At 43.2% G+C, this 21,117-nt stretch overlaps 1 protein-coding gene across 1 annotated transcript in view; it reads right to left on the bottom strand.

Moving 5' to 3' along the window:
- atrnl1a (attractin-like 1a) overlaps positions 1-21,117 on the bottom strand; it is a 267,713-nt gene extending 246,596 nt beyond the window's left edge. Inside the window, exon 1 of the mRNA XM_073481267.1 lies at positions 20,321-21,117. Coding sequence (XP_073337368.1) covers positions 20,321-20,568 — 248 coding nt within the window. The 5' untranslated portion in view covers positions 20,569-21,117. The remainder of the gene's footprint in view (positions 1-20,320) is intronic.

Raw genomic sequence — 21,117 nt, 5'->3', positions numbered from 1 at the left:
TGAACTGAATTTGCGTATAAGATTATAACATCATTCAGCGGTCAGAGCGTTTCATCTCATGCCTGGTACACAACAATAGGACATACACACAGATGATATTTCACATATTTGGTCTTGTAGTTCAGTGTATTTCTCAGTAATCTGTAGTCCTCGCAAATCTCTAGCTCACATCCCCCGAGGAAACAGATTAACAATGCTCTGCACAATAACCCCAGAGCTTTATATACTGACTCTGTCCTGCCCCAGCTGCCTTTTACAAGAGCCCAACATACACTATTTCACATGTACAGTAGTGATATAATCTTACCACAGGCAGTTCATCCAGTTTCCAATTTCCGCACCATTTATGCTTGTATTACAGAAGGTTCAAACTGTCTTCTGATAAAACAGTAAGTAATATTATCTGTGACACCTCTTGAGTGCTGCGCAAAACTCTCGCAGTGGTTGAAATACACAGAAGATAGCAGCAGAGCTGCATAAAGCCCGTGATGGATAACCAGACAACCCAGAGATGACGGCTGCATTGTTCACACCAACAAGCATGCACACAACGCGCACACACACACACACAAGGTGCAGGGGTCCCCGAGCCGGGGCCAATAGTGAAGATTGAGAGATCTGTGTGGCATGTGTGTGTGTGTGAGTGTGTGAGCGCCATCCATGTGTGTCTACGTCAAGGGGGAAGTAAAGGAAGGAGATGAATGGCCAACAATTGAATAACCTTGACCTTCCCTGCAGATATCCTTTATTAAAAATCAAGAAAAGCCCTTCTACTGGGAATAACGAGGGCACAGAGCGAGAGCGTGTGTGTGTGTGACTGTGTGTGCGTATGTGTAAGTGCGTATGATTGATGTTACTGGGTCTCTATCACCTACAGTATAGTCATGGTCCAATGGCTTTCACACCGGCGCATCATTCATCGCCAGCCCCCCCAATCTCTCTCTCTCTCTCTCTCTCTCTCTCAGTGTGTCTCGCAGGTTTGACACACACACACACACACACTCACTCTCTCACACACACACACACACACTCATCATATGGACCCTGTAGCTCAAATAAGGTCAAAGCAAAGCTAATAGGAACATGGCACTCTTAAACAGAACACACAGCCAACTGAAAGAGAGAGCCGAGAAAACAAGAACAAATCAGGGAAGAGAAGAGGGAAAGTAAAAGACCCTGCGACGAATGAGAGAATGGGAAAAGAAGAGATAAGGGCAGGAGGGTGTAGAAAAAGAAGAGACGAAAAAGATGGAAGAGGACATAAAGGGTAAATGAAAGAGAAGAATTGAAAAAGGACTGAAAAATTTGAAAATGACAGCGACAACGAAAAGTGGAAAGAAAAGAAAGAATGAAAGGTTGAGAAAGGATACAGGGATGAGACAGAAAGGATAGAAGGAAATCAAAAGAAGGAAAGCAATGAGAAAAATAAGGAAGCAAAGAGGAATAAAAGGAAGAGGAATAAAAGTGGTGACAAAAACATGAAAAGAAAAGGAGAAAAACGTCAGGAAAAGAAAGACGAGATGAGGAAAAGAGAAAGAACAAAGGAGGAAAGGGACAAAAGAAAGATGAAGACAGAAATTTAAAAGAAGAAAAAAAAAATGAGGAGAAAGAAAGAAGACAACACACACACATACACACACACACAAGCCTTGATGCTCCTCCACTATCACACACAAACACACAGCGGGCTGCATATCGATGTGGACATACATACACATGAGGTGACTTTGCTTCACCCATCTGCCTCAGTGGGATGTGAAAGTCATATTCAAATATTCATCCTCTCGTGTCTGAGCAAACAGAAGCTCATGATCCCTCCGATACCGCCGCAGAACCTCATCAGTCCTCCAACTTTAACCCTGAGAACACAGACCCACCTCCCTAATGACTCCGCTCTAAAGGTTAATAGACTTTATGGGTCAGTCTATTAACCACCGCCCAGAGGGCTTTAACCTGGGGGAACTAGAAATGTCACACACAGGAGCAGGATTCACATTGTTACAGATACTAACGCTCCACCTTCCCTTAGAGATTACATCACAGATTCAGTCATGATCTTTAGGTAACTTAGCTGAAGACTTGTGTTTTATGCTTTATTTGGGTTAGGTACTTCTTATTTTGGACTACTACCTCCTGGGGGACACAAGTCTCTGAATAAAAACATACCAAGCCCAAAGGTTAGCAGCATCAGTGTTGTGCCTGAAAAGCTGATTTGGAGAAAACAACTAACAAATAACTTGGTGAGAGCTGTGTCTCCGGTCTCTACTTTTAGCAGAGGATGTGAATCTGCTGGTTTCTTCAGTCCGTGACCTCCAGAAGGCACTGGGGCAGTTTGCAAGGAAGGTGAAGCTTTCGATTTACCAGCTGATCTAAGTTTCAAACCTCTACTATGATCGAGAGCTTTGGGTAGTGACCGAAAGAATGAGATCGTGAACACAAGAGGCCAGAAATGAGTTTTCTCTGTAGGGCGGCTGGGCTCAGATGATTGGGTGATGAACTCGGGCATCCAGAGGGATAGCTTGGAGTAAAGCCGCTGGTCCTTTGCGCCAAAAGGAGCCAGTCGAGGTGGTTCGGGCATCTGATCAAGCTCCTCCTGGGCGCTTCCCTTTGGAGGCTATTCCAGGGCACAACCAACCGTGAGGAGCCCCCGGGGCAGACCCAGAACTTGCTGGAGGGATGGCATATGTCATCTGGCCTCGGAGTGCCTCAGGATCCCCCAGGAGGATCTGGGAAGCGTTGCTGGAGTAAGGGAAGTCTGAAATACCTTGCTGAGCCTGCTGCCACTGCAACCTGACACTAGATAAGCGAAAAAGAAAATGGCCGGCTGGCTGGCTGGATGGATCGATGGAACTGATAAAAGTTTAAATTTAGCTGAATTATGCAGCTGTTGTCGTCCTCCCAAGAAAACAAAGCATCAGATGTGAAAGCAAAGTGCACTAAAACAACACGTTTACATTAATCGATCGGTCCATCTGAAAGATTGAAAAATGCACATTTGCAAACGTAAATCTGATTCTTAGGTGATAACGTTAGCACATTTGCTTTCACTAAAATCAGGGACTCCCTCACAAACAGGCTCGTTATGAGTAATTACAGGCTGCAGTTAAAGCATGAGCTACTGTCTGCCAGATGAGGCATCTTACATCAGCCGGCTCACAACAACTTTTAATTGTAGTTTTACCTTTTGTTTAACATTCTGATACTCTAACTTCTATACTTTCTATACTTTTTCAACCACTGACTGTTGCACATAATGAAAATGTGCATAAGTCCTGCTGATACGAGCCCTTTAAATTAATTGTGTTACTGTAAAAGGTACCAAAACACTTTCTTTCCCCAGAAACACTGTTCAGTTACAGGAATCTTCAGCTGGTGTTTGACGTTGATGAAGTCAGACAGCTAACATTTTTCACTTGGAGATAGAAGCTTTTCTGTCTTCTGTTTCCTGACGCAGCTCAACAGTGCATGTATCTCCACTGACGTGCGTGAGTGTGTGTGTGTGTGTGTGTGTGTGTGTGTGTGTGTGTGTGTGTGTGTGTGTGTGTGTGCAGAAATAGAGCCTTTATTACAGTCTGACAACAGGCTGCTCTATTATTACAGAGTTTGCAGCAAACCCAACCAGGCCACAGGCTGATTATACACTGTGTAGCCTGCAGCCAGCAGAGGTGTGTGTTTGTGTGCGTTTGTCTATGTGTGTGTGTGTGTGTGTTTCTACGTATGTGTCCGCCCCTATGGTGAGCCCCATCACATGTGGTCTGCATTAAAACGCTATTGTGCGTTACAGGGGCTGTATAGCGTTACCATGCCGACTGAAATCACTATCCCATGTTGTTAGCCTCTCGGTCATATTATGGGATGGGTTCCTGTACTCTGTAAGCACACACAATCCCTACACCACACCCAACACAGGCTTGCTAAGGCCTGAACACTCTCCAACACGACCCTCGCACACTAACACGATACAGAACAGGAACAAAAGACAGAAATAATAAAGAGCTGGTAAATCAAAATAATTTTAACCAATATAATGGAGGGCAGAGGTGCCACTGGTTGAACTAAGATGCTTTACACTGAGAATTTAACTTCAATCAATCAAACATGAGACGGTAAAAGTTAATCCATAGCGATGAGAACATGGTGCATCTTACGGAGATCACCTCTCATCTTACCGAGCAGCTAACTAGTATGCTACAGACGACACCAACAGTCACGGCATTCATTTCCTAACCTGGAATTTCTATCCCATTTTCTGCCGTGCTTATGAAGTCAGAGAAAAGTGGGAGAGTAAGAGTTACATAACCCCCGGAAAATTAGTCACACAGAAACTTCTCCTTCATCCTCCTCAACAGTTGAACTGAAATTGGCACCATCTTAAATGTCTCCTGTCAATGCTCGAGTGCTACTGGATGTGTGTTGCGGAGGTGCGTGTGGAGTCAAAGTTAAGTTGTAAGTTTGGATGCAAAAACAATTCAGGGGAGTTTCGTGGGGAAAAACAAAACCACGCTCTGAACTGGGACTGAAGACGTCGCTCTGTCCAGGAAGGAGGACGACCACAGTGGAAGCTTTCGTGTGGCACGGTTCTCAAACCGACTCGTAGCATTTTGTGCGGTAATGTTTTGCACTCGTCAGCCCAGTCGCAAGGATAAAATGTTGGCAGTTAATGTTTCTGCAAACCACAGATAAGTTAATTTGTAAGTGTCACAGGCCTACGTACTATATTGACGTACATGTTTCTGCCCTGACTGTGGTCTCAGGAGGTGGAGGGGATGATGGTGGAGTTAAAAAGGCGAGAAGCCTGCCAAGACGGTTTGATACTGCGTTTCAACATTCAAAAGTGTGACACCGCTGGAAATTTTTAAGGAGGCCTCGGGACAGTTTCCATTTGTTTTGACAAAGACTGGATATTTTTGGCGAAACATCTCTGTGTTTGTGTCAACCAAAATAGGTATTTTAAGCAAAACATGATGTTTTTCCAACCCGAACCTTGTTTGTTTTTTTTGTTGAACCTAATCAGATCATAAGCACAGTGCTGCCACAACATGAAATAGAAAATTGAACCTAAAGAAACGTAAAGTTGCAACATATCCGTGGTTGTTGCAGAACATATATTGCCAACACTTATCCTGCCGATTGGTTTGCATTCGTAGGATTTTGTGCACTGCTTGTGCTTTCAAATGTTAGTTGTTCTTGTTGCTGAGAAGCCGGAGCTGTTGTTCCCACAGTAAAGGTTAACACAATCTGAACAACAAACATTGAGGATAGAAGAATGTGCGAGGGTTGTTTAGAGTTGGTACTTGTGGATTTGTGTTTGGGCATTCTGGTGGTTTAGTGGTAAAGATGCAGATTCTTTTGTTGTTGATGTTTTGTCTGTGTTTTTAAGCACTGAACACTGAATGTATCAAGTGTTTGTGAGGGATGCAACTTTTGGTCTATTAAGAGCTGAACAGGGGCTTTTTCAGGGCTGATACTGATAACGATTATTAGAAATCAAGGAGACGAAAAACTGATATTTGGGACCGTTTGCAGTAAAAATTAAGATCTTTGCCTCCAAATTTCGAACAACCAGTGATGAAATAAACCTAAATACGATTTACTCAAGTACTGTTCTTAAGTACAATTTTCAGGTGATGTGAGGATGCTGCATCAGAGCCAAAGTAGCACATTTTTATCTGCAATCTGACAGAAAAATCACAGATACAGATAATCGGAAAAATGCTGAATATCGGCCCCGATACTAAAAATAATAATTGGTCTACACCTACTGTGGAACTGTGTTGTGCTGGAAGCCGATTGGTGTTTTATGTCAGCGGTCTCCGTTCCCAAACTAACATTGGCTACTGTTGCTCTCTGTCAGTGGAGCAGAGACAAGAACATAAACAGTACATAAACTCACATCCTTTGTCTGTTGCAGAAAGTCCAACCTGAGTCCTTCACAAAGAAATCGTCGGTCCAGCAGCGATAAACAACTTCAACAAGTCACGTTACGATCCGCTCACGCATCAGCAATAAAAAAGTGATTAATACAGGAAGGAGCCTCTTTACTGACAATTAGCTGATTTCTCTGCAAAGGTTGAATAATCATAAGTCACATTAACCGAATGAATTTAATGCTACATAATGTACAGTTCATACTGCCTGAATGTAGCTTCTGCCGGTCTTCTTCTTGTGTAGCTCACACATAAGTAAGACAGAGGATTGTTTTCCCTCACAGCATCGAAATGTGTGTGGCTGTGATCATCGCTCCAGGCCGAGCGGTGTGAAAAAGGCCACTTCCTCTTTTTCCTTCTTGGATCTGTGAAGGTTTTTGTTGCACCACAGCCACCAGAGAAAACAGAGACAAACTCACCAGATGTCTTATCTGGCTGACGGACATATATTTTGGATATCAGACACATTAACTGATAACTTATAATGAGGCCTTTGTTAATAGTTTGTGTTGACATATTGTGGTTTCCTTTTGAAGTGCTCATAAACAGGTGTAAAGAAGCTGCCAAGCACAGTAACAGCCTCAGGTGATGCTGAGCACAGCTGTAACAAACATGAAGCTCTGGCCACCTGGCAGAAAGTGGCAGAGAAGAGACAAAAATGACTGCTCGGCCTCAGGCAAAGAGTGTGTATTCACCTGCTACATGTGCACAGCTTCCTATCACATACTCCTGCTCTCTCTTTCCAACACACACACACACACACACACATAGACCAACACACTCCCTGCTGCCTGAGCAAATGGTGTGAACATCACGTCAGAGGCAGAAGAAGGAAAACAAAATCAAAGAGGGTTGAGAGTTACAAGAGAACATGGGCAAACAACCAAACATGAACACAAATAATCCAGGCCCTGCACTCGCTATCAACACAGCCACCCACCACGTGTGATAAACACACACACACACCCACGTAGAGAGCGAAAGAGACACAAACACACTCAGAAAAACACAGAAGTAATGCCGAGGCACAGAGGGAAGCAGAGCTAGCACATGCTTCGGTGATGAAATCACTTGCGAGAGAAAAACACAGTTTGGAAGCGAGGAGGGGGGAATACGTCTTTCTATGGGCGGACTGCAGGAAAAGCGTGTGTGTGTGTGTGTGTGTGTGTGTGTGTGTGTGTGTGTGGTGTGTGTGTTTGTGTATCTACAGGGACGCACAGAGACATGAAGTGTGTACAGATGACGAGATGAGAAGAAGAGTGAGAGAGGAAGGTCTGAATCCACAGAGATGCTCCCTGCCAGGAAAATAACTCCGGCCTCAGCAGAGACCCAGAAGATCATCTACACACAGTCAGCAATCCATACCTGACCACACACACACACACACACACACACACACACACACACACACACACACACACACACACACACACACACACACACACACACACACACACTTCTTAGACAAGGATGATAATAACGCTGTTTCTTTCATTTCCATGGTTACTGCTGATGAAAGTTCAAGGACAGCCAGAAGCGTGCACTCCATGTCCTGCGGTTGCTCGCAGGAATAAAAGTCCTCCAGTAAAGTAACTGCTCTGTCTGACGTGTTGGGAGTGAGAACAAGCTGTAACACTACAGGTCTTCAAAATGTTTGTGCCCAAAGCTGAACTGCATAAAAGTCTCCAAGAAAGAGACGTGATCAGAAAGGTACCGGCTGAAACTGAACAACATCCAACACAAATAGAAAAAGAACAAAAACAGTTGCAGCCGTATATTTAACGAGCAGTCATAGATGTTTTCTTGCACTCTGTCTGCTTCAAACATATTTCTGATGATGATGATGATCATCGTCATCAATCACATAGTAAGCAACAACACAGTCATTTTCACGCCAGCTTGAAGGTGGCAGATGAGCTAACAGAAAGCCCTCAGATTCAAGATTTTCACGACAAACATGCCTCGAAAAAGCAAAGAAACAAGAGGACTGAACTGTTGACACAGATTTCCTCAACAGTCTTTTGCTGTAATTTTAGAAACAAGGACAGACTGAAAATATGTGAAGCTGCAGTCAAACTGTAGGAACTGGTCGAGAATCACTTCACATTTAGGACTTATATATATAATTTCTTACTTATAAAGGAAAAGATTTTTAAAGTTAAGATTAAAAAAAAAACAGCTCCAACATTCAGCCAGACGCTGGATCACACACACACTCAGGCTCTTGGACAACAAACCAGGCTAATCAGCCAACTTTGTCCTCTGTTATTCTCTAATGGAAGACGTTTTCCCTCAACACTTGTCTAATTATCCTGTGATGGAGGGACACTGGACTTTACCACAAACACTAATCCGATTACTGACAGAAGAGGTAAATGTGAGTGTGTCTAATGGCGCGCATACACTGTACACTCGCGGCCAAATGACTATCGATCCATTGTGTCTTGTGTGGGGAATGACAGAGAGGTTGTGACATCATCATTGTGAGACAGAGGGTTTAATGTATTGGCCAGTTGTAGGTTGAAGTTATTGCAGTCTGCCTGGAGCCACTGGTGATGTATTCCTCAATTATCTTTACAAACCAAAGAGGTCAATTAAGCGGGTGAGTGTTTCATAGGAAATATCTGAGCAGTGAGTTGTACTTCCTAATTTTTCATTCCAACATGGATCCAAACGTTCGATTTTTACCCTTTTATCAAAATGTAATCGTCCGACTGTCATGAAATTTACCGAGGACATCCATAATCCCCAAAGGATGACCACACTGAGGTCTGTGAACCAACCTTTGAATAAAAGCTGTTAAATCGTCTGGATTGCGACAACGTTAATGTGGAATTAATGTTTCTCAGATGATGAACCTGACTGTGTCGACGTCTCCTCATCACCCACATTTCCCCTATTTTCCTCGTCTGTTATTTGCATGAAATATTATATTGTTTTCTTAGTAGTACAAGTTTATTGTTGCTTTTTCTAGAATTAAGAGTCTAGAGTCACCTTTATGCTGCCAGCAACCCAACTTTATTTCTATGTGTAATGGAGCGAGACACCTGCGCTGCTGGTCATGACCTGACCAGCCAGGATTGGCTCTTTTTTTTCCCCCTGTTTTAAAGCTGCACAGTAGACAATATATACAAGCATGCAGTCTAACAACTATACACCAGTATATTGTATATATTATAAGTTGACCCTCCGCTGAGCCTTAGCACTGGGAATTTCTGAAAAATCTATATTTAAATGTTGGTTAATAATGTATTTTACAGTAGAGCAGCTCAGTTAGAAGCACAGATATAGGTTGGAAAGCTCATCAAGAAAGACACTCTGCCACTGGCCCCACGCAAGACTGCGGCACTGGTCCTCATCAGGACGTACCTGTTGCCGGGCCTCACAATTTTTCTGAGGAAAACCCTGCACATTATTCCCATTTCACATGAAATTGAGTATAAATATTCATAGTCCCAAGAGGATGGACCTTATTTAATTTTCCTGAGAAATAAAATGAGACAGTGAGATAATTCTCCTCTGCAGACATTTTAATGCGGTTACAGAAACGGTGTCATTTGGGGACTGACTCTGTCCCACGAGGACGGTGTCATACGAACAAACCTCCGCCATCTCTCTGAAACTGCTGCAGCCTCGGGGAGAAACACAGGAGGGTTATGATTCATGTAATACACCCACCCATCCAACTGTGAGTGAGTGTGTGTAGGAAAGCAAGAGAGTGTTCGGGAGGGAGGAGCATCGAACGGCCATCTGTCCAGTGTGTGTTAATCCTGCTATGATGAGAGTGAAGGCAAGGGCAACACACACACACACACACACACACACACACACACACACACACACACACACACTAAACACAAACACATCCTACAACTCAGCACAGCACAGTGGCAGTTCACGAGCTGTGTCATCATCAATGCACACTGCCTGAGGCTTAAACACACATAATCACACACACACACACACACACACACACACACAGGGGTTGAAGCCCATGTCAGCAGATGATGACTGTGATGTCAGAAAAGCACTCTACTCTGTCTCCACTCAGCCCGTCTCTCACCCATGTGAGTATTTTGTCCTTGAATGGCTTCCTTCACTTTTCAGGCACCGCTGAGCCGTCAGGGTTGATCGTCAGGCTTCATATCTGTGACTATCTATTCATATCTCTACTGTAATCTACTGTTAACATAATGAGCGTGCTTGCTTTGAGATGCCGTGTTTTTTTGAACATCTGCCTCCAGGTTCAATTTGGTACAATATTGTGCCGTGTCAATCAGGAATTAACAAGTTCCTCCTGCATTCACACTCGAAGGCTCAACATAAAAACAGCTTGTAAAAGAAAATAAATGATGGTGACGTTTATTAACAGAAAATTGAGTTCGATCACGTTAAGCCAAATTTTACTCTGCCTGTAACACTGTGGGACGATTAAGATTCTTCTTGGACCGAAATTAAAGATTTGACGATGGCAGAGAGCCACAAGATTTCATTGTAGTATGAGTGTAAGACAAATATAAGATATTGTAAAGGATTTAAAAGAAAAGGGCAACACACAACAGCAGCGTCGAGTAACGTCCACATCCAGGATTTGCCACTGTCTCATTTCAGCCCAGTATCCCTGTGAGTGATGTCCACACCGGATGATTTCGCACCTCACAAATTTCAAAGCCAATTCTCCGTGCCAAGGAGAGCGCCCTTTATGTGGCGAGGAGGAAAGTATGGAGGTTGATGTGGTGAAGCACATTAGACTTTAATGTGGGACACCAGAGTTCACTTCCTATGACAGACCCAACAATTAATGTTTGCCTTTTTTTTAAACCCTGACCGTGATGTCGCCCTAACCTTGACCGTACTGCAGCTCCTGCGGGCAGATAGAAATGTGCAAAACACAGCCATGAATGGTCTTGTAGTGAGGTTCTTGTCTGGTGATCTGCTTATTTCACAGGGTTAACATGAAACTTAGCTCCAGAGAAACACACCGTACATGTTATCACTTACTCTCCTCTGATCAGGACTGACTACTTCTTCGGACCGCCAGTTGATGCATTATGTGTCTCAGCCAGTTTGTTGTCTTAAATAATTTCTTTCATACATTTTATTTGCCATTTTTACACCAAAATTAGCGCAGAAATGCAAGTTTGCCTTTCTGTTTTTGTTTTTTTACGCTGGATAACGGTAGAAAGCAGTAGATCGTATAACCTCATCAGACTGCATCGAGAAGATGTTAAAACTTGTTTTAATAAAGTCTTAATAACATTCTGAACTATACATAACGTTTTGTCCATCCAGGTGTTATCTTTCCATCACTGCTGATCAAAGTGACTCCTGCAGAGTGACACGACCCAGGAATGAATACTGATTGTACCTGTTCCCACTGAAAGTCAGATGTTAGACATGTGAGTAACGTGGAAGTAAAAATTCAGGTGCTCTGCAAAGACGGGGCCAATAGTCGAGCAAATATAAAAAACAGTGACTGTCCAGGTTACTTGTAAAGGAAGTACATGGTGTGGGTCGGCACGATCACAGTGACGGGTTAATGAACTTTATTTAAAGCACCTGTATTCACTGCATTTTTAATGTCCTGATGAAGACTCTTTGGAGTTTAAACATGTAGGTTTATTCATGAGTTAATCAATACAGGATTTTTACACACTACCACTTAAATTAAGCCCTTTCCTTGAAGAGCACCTGATTTCTTTACTTTCACATTAAAACATCTTCGCTCCTGACCCAGTGGAGCACTCGCCTTATTTTTTCTTTGAGATCTTTCAAATGTTGATGATTTGATGAGACCAACTGGCTGACTGTGACAGTGACTCTCAGCCAATTAACAATTATAATTATCAGAGTGCCTCCGACTTGCCAACCAATACCACAGACTTACATAACAAGTAAAGCTGGACGGTCACTGTTTCTTATTTTCATTTGAGACATCTATTCCCCAAGATGCTCGATCAATCAGGACTTGGGTCGGGTTCTGATAGCCGGTTCCAAGTTAGATCCAGTCGTCAATTGATGAAATACCTTCATTCTGTTTTTATAAGTAAACTAGCTAAAAAGCACTAATGTAAGCAATATGGAAAAAGTTCTGAAGCATCACTACAGTCCAATCTGCGTTTACTGTGAAGCTCAGACTCCTGAACCGACGGAGGAGATTCCTCATGACATTCATGCTGCCACACACACAAGATGAACCGTAATGGGCCCCGACGTCATGTAATAGGATTTCGGTGCCACCATAACATCCAAACTGCCCTCACAGTATTAGCAGATAGATTAAATCAGACATGTAGTGGAGGGGTTTAATCCAAAACTATAATCCCATTTTGGAAATAAAAGTAGCGCTTTATGTATTTATACGTCTCCTTTTTTGAAGAATGAGTTGGTAAAGTAGTGCCATGTCCTGTCAGTAACTCTTCTGACTGACTCGAAGAGATGGTTAATTTTTAAATCCCATCTCACAGAGTGTTGTCTGAACTCTGAGTCGCCTTGGTCCATTTATCAGGCTCCAGTGTGATAAATACAGCGTACTCTGCTCCAGCTGAGAGGCAAGAACCTCCATTGTGACTAATATTTCATTCTTTCTTTCCTCTATCAATTAGCACCATCAACATCCTTTTCCAGAAGTCCCTCCTGCTGCATCTCTGTCGGGAGATACCGAGTCAAAAATGTTTGATCAATGCGAGTTCATTTCACCATAGCCTCAAGTATTTCTGGCTGCTTGCACTTAGCATGCAAGAGACAAAGTGAGATTAATGCAGCAGTTTATACTTGCAAAACCTTAGGCAAATAGATTCACTTTGATGTGCTGCATTAGACAGTTTTATGTTAAAACCGGCAGACGCTAGCATCGCGTCGGTCTACGAGTGTTTCACAGCCGCCTCACCACCGCGAGGTTAATCGAGGATAAACAGGTAACCCATTTAGTTTGATGAAAAGCTTCTACCTGAGAGTGCTGCTTCACCGCCGCCGCAGCAGCCAACAGCCCTGAACGGGAGAGTGTGGAGACTTTCATGATTTGTTCCTGTTGATCCTGCCAGGCACCTGACTTATAAAGAATGTGTGAGAAGCCACAATATATTCTTACCTGAAACTCCTGACTCAGTACTTCTAAAAAATGAAGAAGGGATTTTATGATCACAGATAATACTACCACAAAAAATGTGTTCAAAAGTTTCTCTGCAGCTGCAAAGTGGACTTCAGAGACGTTTGCACTTGTGACAGCTCTGCTTTAAGATAAAAACACACCCTCCTCCTGTATAAAGGACTGACTGGTGCTGATAACGATTCCTACAACAAAACCAAAAACAACATCTTAGTTAGGGTTAGGAAAAGATCATGGTCTGGGTTGAAAAAAGTGATGTACGTTAGCATAAAAAATATGAAACGTACGTGACGTTTAAGTACGTAACAAGATACGAACAGCAGTCTGCCAAGTGAAAGTATTCACCAACTCGCCAACCGTAGTTGTCGTACTGAGCTGCTTGCACAGACGACCGGCCGCCACCAACAAGTTTAACAGGAAACAGTCAATTTTCCTTGCTGCTTGTTCCTGCAGGACCTGCACCTCGATACCCAGACCGTGTGGAAGACATATGTAAAGAGTGGATGAGGCTGTGCGGCAGACCTCACCATCAACACAATCACACGATGTGACGATGAGCAGTCACATTACACTGATGCCACGATCTTCACGGACACACCACATTGTATGTAGTCACATCGTAGGTCAGCTGCTGTTAGCAGAAGCGTTAAAAAGCCTTGGAAAAGGACGAATGGGTTTGTTACTGATGTATTTTCAAGATGACTTGAATTATCGTGAGCCAGAAAAGATCAAGGCTCTTCCTGTTTTCGCTGACACCAGAATGACTTGGCCTTAATCTGCCTTGTTCTGCTGTGTTCATAAAACTTAACATTGCAAATTATCCTTCCATTGTGTGCTTAATTTTAAGGAACAGCATATAAGAGAACATCCCTACAGATTGTGGTGGGAGGCAGTGACTAACAGCCTATTTTGTCATGGAGGTAATATGAGGACTTGTTGGACTATGACAGATACTGGTAAAAGCGGACACAGGCCTCAAAGGGCCAGGGGAAAAAAATCAATAATTTAATTTTAGTAACAGGAATGTGTTGAAAAATGTCCTCAAGCTTCATCGATGCTTGGTCAACTACTGTCCTACAAATACAGCAAAGACTGTTGTGTGAAAAGACAACCAGAGGTGGGAGAGAAAGAGAGAGAGACAGGGTGTAACACTGAATGTGTTTTTTCTTAAATAGATTTTAACGTCAGGCGTGTTCGGGGCTGCTGACCAATCTCCTCATTATCTCAACGTTGTCACTCAGTGCTCCAATATCTGTTTGTTTTCGCTTCGTATGTGAGAACAAGTAAGATGTTATCCAGTCTGGACAAAGAAGGCAAGAAACAAAAACAGAGAAAGAGAAAACGCTATTGGATGACAAAGGGTTTGAGACTGTGGACCAACGAAACGACACAGAACACCAATACCTTAAATCAATAGCCAGAATCTTCTCACTATTTCTGCTTTATTGGATCTGTCTGTGTGGATGTGAGACACAACAGTGTGTGTGTGTGTGTGTGTGTGTGTGTGTGTGTGTGTGTGTGTGTGTGTGTGTGTGTGTCCTAACTGCACTCCAGTGACCACTGAGGCTTTTGGTATTGAGTATTTTCAGGGCACAGCAGTGATATTGAAGCTCAGGTCCTTTTCTCTGCTCCAGTGCTCTCCTGTCCTGTCCTGTCCTGTCCTCACTAATAGATACAGCCGCTGTAGCTACAAGTGCTGTAGAGGCTTTAGAAAACACAACTACTGGGACAGCAGTGTCTCTACGAAATTGGTTGTTGGACGTGTAGATTTGTCAAGTTCGCAATCCACCTGGAGCTGCCCATTTTTCAGATGGATTTATAATAAACTGAGCTTAATACAAAAGCGTGTTTTTATGAAAAAATAGAAAGGAAAGAAGACTACAGACTGCACTGGGCCAGATGTCAGTATGTGTAGCTTAACATCTGTATCCAAAACATGGATGCATTAACAAGGCTGAATACAGTGCGTCACATTCAGCTTTCCAGAGGCCAACCACGGTGCTGCAACACAGAAGTCCCCCGTATGTCACCCTTACTTAAACTGGCAAAAGACAGCTCTTTTGCTGCAATGGCTGCAGAAAAATGACATCATCCACATATAGATTTGTTCCCTACACACCTCAATTTCTTTATGCTGTTCTGTCTGCCACCAGGCTGGATTTTTCCTGGAAAAGTTAAGGTTGAAAGGAAGGAGGCGTGTCTGCAATTACGCAACCAGAACAAGACCAAGAGTGAATGGAGGGGCTTTCACTCATTGGAGAGTGCACCGGTGTTGTTGTGTGGCATTCACTCTACAAGATCAGTAAGTAACAAAACCTGCCTAATTATTAATACAACCGAGGCTTTTATTCTGCCTTTTTATAGCACTGAGATCAAAGGACGAGGCTACTTCATGCTTTGGACAGCAGTGACCAGGCTGTCTGAGGGACAGAGGTGCCAACAGTAACGCTCCAGGAAAGAGCTGATGACGTATGGGATGGGTGGCAGAGAAGAAGATTCTCATGTTGACAACCAGCAAGTTGTATGACTGCAAAATTGGTCATGTAAGAGTTCAAAATACTGTGCATGGAAAATGTAACACCGTGTCAATTATATATGTAATTTGTCTGTACTGTGCACTGTGAGGCGACAGATTAAAGGCCTTGTTGATATCCAGATTCAAATACTCAGCATCTGTCTGATTACTGGACTGGGGTTTTTATCTGATTAACGATAAAATAAATTAATTAAAAAATGTGTTACTTTGGCTCTGAAGCAGCAAACTGCATATTGGCTAGTAACTAAAGTTATCAAAAATGTAGTGGAGTAAAAAGTACAATATTTGCCTCCAAAATGTAGTGTAGAGGAAGTATACAGTGGCATAAAATGGAGGCTGCACAACAAAAAGTAATATGAAGTCGAATCTCCCAAATCCTGCTCGAGTATGAACAACAGTGTCCTCAGCCCTCCGTGCAGGCTCATGTGGGGTTGCACACAATAGAAGAGGTATTATTCAGCTTGTCAAGGTTCAGTAAACAACGACTTGTCGCCTGCAGCTTTTCATCTTCATCCCTTTTACTAATTACCTGCAATATTTAAAGTGATGCACGATGTCTTGAAGCATACCAAGCTTTGTGCTTTCTGTAGATGCAGCCCTGTAAAAGCCTTCAAGTGGTTTCCTGGAAGTGTGTCAAATTTTGTTTTCCTGAACCACAGCGAAGCCAAACAACGTTTTAATTTCAGCTTGATAAGGCGACTGAAGACAGATAGAGAAATCAGTGAGGCTGCTACTTGTTGTGCTCCCTCCATGTTCTCACACTGTCCATACAGAAGTACACAATAACCAGTGAAATGAGCTGAAGCATCTCAGGAGGTTTTTCCTGCATTGTTTGCAAAAAAAATCACTACAATATAGATTTCAGGCTTTACAGTCTGTTCAGCCGGACCAGCTCTACCTTGCAAAAATTTCCCTGTGTTTGCTTGGGACAACTACTTCGTATTAATGCACACTATCATACCACGAGGCAGCCACAAGAAGAAAAGGCTTGTCCCTGCCGTATTGTTTGCCTTTTCTCCAGCCTGCTCTGTTCACCACCTTCACACCACAATCACATCGACTGAGAAATCGATAGAATCCTCCAGAGAGAAAATATAAGACTGAGGTCCTGCCATCTCTCTGTCCTTACTTGTGCAGACCAGGCTGTAGGTGATTGTGACAAGGTAACGTCATCCTCCCTGGTGTCTATGAGGGGGGATTAATGCCACGGAGCGAGAAGAAAGAAGGAGGAGCTGATCGCTTGAGCAGCTCGATATCAGGGATGCACCGTATTTACATTCTGATGGGTTTCTTTGAGTGTTATCTTGTGTGGCCTCTGGTCAGGCGTCCTCTTGGATCCACTCTTCACATATGTTTTGTATAATTTACTTGTATCAGATATTCTGTCAATGAAATATGTAAACTGGGATATTTTTGTTCTGTTCTGTAAACATCTACTGCCTGTCTGGGAGAGAGATCACTCCTCTGTGGCTCTTCTGAGGTTTCCTCCATCTTTTGTCCTGTTAAAAGGTTTTTTTTTTTCAATATAGCGACTCGAGGATGTCGACTGTACAGATCGTAAAGCCCACTGAGGTAACATGTTTGTGATTTTGGGTGATTTGATTACACAGATTTTTTTCAGCTGATAGCCCATAACAACCCAATAAAATAAACAATAGTTTCATATTTTTATGTGAGCTGCTACGTTTTGTCTTCCAGTCTGTTTTGCAGTCAGCCATCCCCCTCGCTTCTCTCCGTGTCACCACACTTGCACGACTCCTTTCTATTTTTCAAGGCAGCTCTCGTCCCACCATTAACGGTGTAGATACCAGAACAGGAGGATCCTGCTCTCTGCCTGTTCCCCAAGCAAACAGGACCTCCTCTTTATGGACTTCTCTGTTCTGATTGGACAGAGTGGGCAGGGATACCAGAAAATGTGTTTCCTCTTTTACTGCATGAGCAGGGGGAGGATACATTTGTAGACTTTTCCCCTCAAACTGCAAAACAACAAACCCAAAGTGTCTGTATGTTCTGTTTCTGATCCATTTTTGCAGTGAAGACGTCAGGAGACATGTTTCCTACATAGCAGCAAAACACATTCATCAGCCGTCAGACGTTTCCAGAGTTAAACTCGCCTAAACAGCACTTATTGTTCTAATAAACCTTGAACGAGGCTCCATAAACACACCTGAAGAAAAACTTGGAAACCTTGCAACACAAAAGCAACAAACAACCCACAATGCAACACTCTGCAGGAGCTGATGTAACAGCAGTGCATACTCCATTAAAAACACTATTTGCTGTTGTTAATCATCTTATTCTCAAATATATGATGCTCAACTTTTGAACCATTTATAGAATAAAAGTATGATCTTATACAGTCAATACGATGCCTAATGTAGATCATTCTCACACGTTAGGCAGCTCTTTCTGGCAAATAGAGAAAAAAAATGCGATAAAAGGAGCGAGCAGGTCTGGTCGGACAACAGTTGTGAAGCTCCAGGTGTCTTTATTTAGGATTCAAGGAGAATTTTTACATTTCATTGAACTCTCTGTCTCATAAACCAGAGAGGAGACGCTGCCTGTGGTCACAGCTGTGTGCAGAGTCAACACTGAACATTAAGCGGCTGCATCATCAGTTCTCCTTTGAATTTTTCAAAGTAACGGATTGGCACAGATAACAAAGCTCATCATAGTTGAGTTCTCATACTGCTTACAGCTAGACAATATCTCGCAATGCATTAATGTGATTGGTAACTTGCCCGATCTTAAACAAAAAGTCATGTTACATGAAGGTTGGTAGCTGAGTGAAGCCGAGGATGAGCGACTGGAAACGTCACAGTCAGAAGTTTCTGCAGTGCTGTCATGTTCAGCCTGTACCTGGTTTTCAGAGTAAAAAAAAAAAGCACACTCAGACATCAGGGGCGAGATATCAGCCATGCAAGTTTCTGAATCCTGATTTATTTTTAAAGAGCTGCTGCTAGACGGCAGCCCTTAGCAGGCTTTTTAAGCCTGTGTGTAGTACTCTAAAGTGACAGTGAGAGAGAGGCAGTCACTCTGCTCCATTCACTCTGAGCAGCAGACAGCAATCTGCCGTCTGGCCATTAAAATTACATGCTGTCATATTTAGAAAAGCGTTATGCACTCTTATATGAATTGAAGCAGCTTGAACCCGTGCAGTTACTTGCACTTATCTACAACGCGCTCATGAACCGAAAAGAGGTTTAAAAGACGGCGATGGTCACGAATGAAAAGACGCTTCAAAGTGAAAGTCTTTTATATATAAAGACGATGATTGAATGTTCAAATTAATACCACGTTTCACCGGGATTTGAAAAAAAGTGGCATTCAACTGAGATATTTCAATGTGGTCTTTTCTTAGTCCGGCTCCAAAATGATTATACGCTGTTATTTGCACATATTAGAGGATAAAAAGCGTCTTTATAGCAAATCCTGCTGTATGAAATTCAATAACACTGGTCAGGGCTCAAGCCACCATCCTTCTGATTGATAGACAGCCGCTCTACCTGTCGAGCCTCAACATCCACTCACACAGTCATCACATTTATCTTTTCTGCTCCCATTTCAATGTCCTGGAAGATTCCTGCTGGCAGCACACAGCCTATATAAATCTGTATTTATGACATTTTACGTGAAACGTTAAATGCGTGGACATTACGTCTTCATCTGGACGACATTTCGCCAACTGGTGCAGTATGACTGGAGAAACACCTTCACACTATTCAACATCTTCTCTCTTTAAACCAACAAATGAACAGATTCTTAGAAATCCTGCATGGTGCTCACTGGGCTGTGTGCATGTGTTATCGTCCTCTGGAGATTTTTGTTGTTGATACACTCAGACAAAATAAATCAGCTTTTGGCAATATCCTAAATAATTTATCAGCCAGTAAAAGTGACTGCAGGAGAAGTTGACCCAAAAATCAATCAAAGATCTCATCACCTCTGTGTGGATGGAAAAAAATCAGGTGTGGATTTGTAATCCATAAAACATTTCTGGAGCCTCACAGCAAAACAGCGTTGCAGCATTTCTCCTACACAACTGAAAGAAACGGCTCTGGTGTAATCCAAGTCTCCCGAAGCCGAGACATTTCAGATTGATTTGAAAAGACGCTGTTCAAACCCTCGACACAAGATCAAGTTCAGGCACCCATCTCAGACCGGGTGCATGCTAACGCTTTTTAGCTTAGCAGCCACAGTGATGATGATTTGGGATTTAAAACTGTTGTAAATAACGTCTTTTCAAATCAATCTGGGATCTCTGAAGACTTGGATTACGGCGGATGAGCTGTACGGAGCCACGTTATGTTTTTTCGGTTGTTTTTTAACGTTTTAAAAGAAGTCCCCCGGCTGCTTCAGCTGTTGTGAAGTTCCAGAAATGTTTTGTGGACTACGAAACATCACCTGAATCTCCATCAGCATTTTTGTGTAAACCTATCCCTTTAAGGTGCCTGATCTTTGTTTGGCTGTGGCATTAATCACCCCTCATATATTGTTGCAACAGAGCCAGGTAACATCCTCTAACTACTTCACTCTAACTACCATATTGACAGAGATACTGATAATTTACTGTTAGTCACTGATCAGCAGTGTTATTATGGGCTGTACTGGGTGTCACTAACCTGCCATTCACACAGATTAGAGGGGACCACTGGTTCAACACCTGATGTCAGCCTGGGACACAGTGGTGCGGATAATAACCAGGCAGGTAAACATTTAAACTCCTCATGTCTCCAATTACCAACTTACTTGAATCTCCCCTGACAGTGCTGGCACTGATCCCCGACCCATCCGTGGTCACACACGCAGGTCCCGTTCATGCACTTCCCAGAATAACAGCTCTTATCGCAGGACTTGGACACAGAGGAGCCTTCCGTGTGGAGCACGAGGTGCAGCATCACAAACACTCCCAGGTATGTTCTCAACGCGTCCCGGGCGCTCCTCCTGGAAGACCTGGTCCAGGTGCACAGATGGATCCCACCAACAACATCATCCATGATGGACTCGGCGTGTGTGTTTCTGAGGAGCACAGACTGTTTTCACTCTGTGAGGAGGTGTGCGGTCATCAGCAGGCTCAGGTAGCCTACCTGTACCTGTGACGCCTGTGGAGAGGACGCAGGAAAACAGTAATTACGCGCCGTCAGAACATGCCGAGCGGTGCGGTGCGGTGCGGTGCGGAGGCAGCTGCGGGACAGGACAAAGGCATGAAACTTTCATGTAAAAAAAAAAAAAAAAGAAAAATACTTTCGATTTTTTTTTAAAAACACCGCACACTCAAATCCAATCAGACCCCCCGGAAAACACATAAAAAAGCGTGTTCCGAGCGAGTCCAACAAGATAACTTCCTCCTGCGCTGGTCAAGGCTCTCCGATGTAAACACACGACCGTGACCGGATGATCCTGCCTCCACGTCAAACACTGTAATCCCGGGGATGAAATAAAGCAGATGAAGGCGGCCGTGAGCTGCTCTCCTGCCGGATGCTGCCACACAAAAGACGCGTCCTCTGCCCGGGTTTGGTTGTCAAGAAGATGCGACAGCCGCAGCT

This window comes from Pagrus major, chromosome 15 (assembly GCF_040436345.1).
Source record: "Pagrus major chromosome 15, Pma_NU_1.0".
Lineage (NCBI taxonomy): Eukaryota > Metazoa > Chordata > Actinopteri > Spariformes > Sparidae > Pagrus > Pagrus major.
The sequence above is the reverse complement of the archived record's forward strand: the minus strand, read 5'-3'. Positions and strand labels throughout refer to the sequence as shown.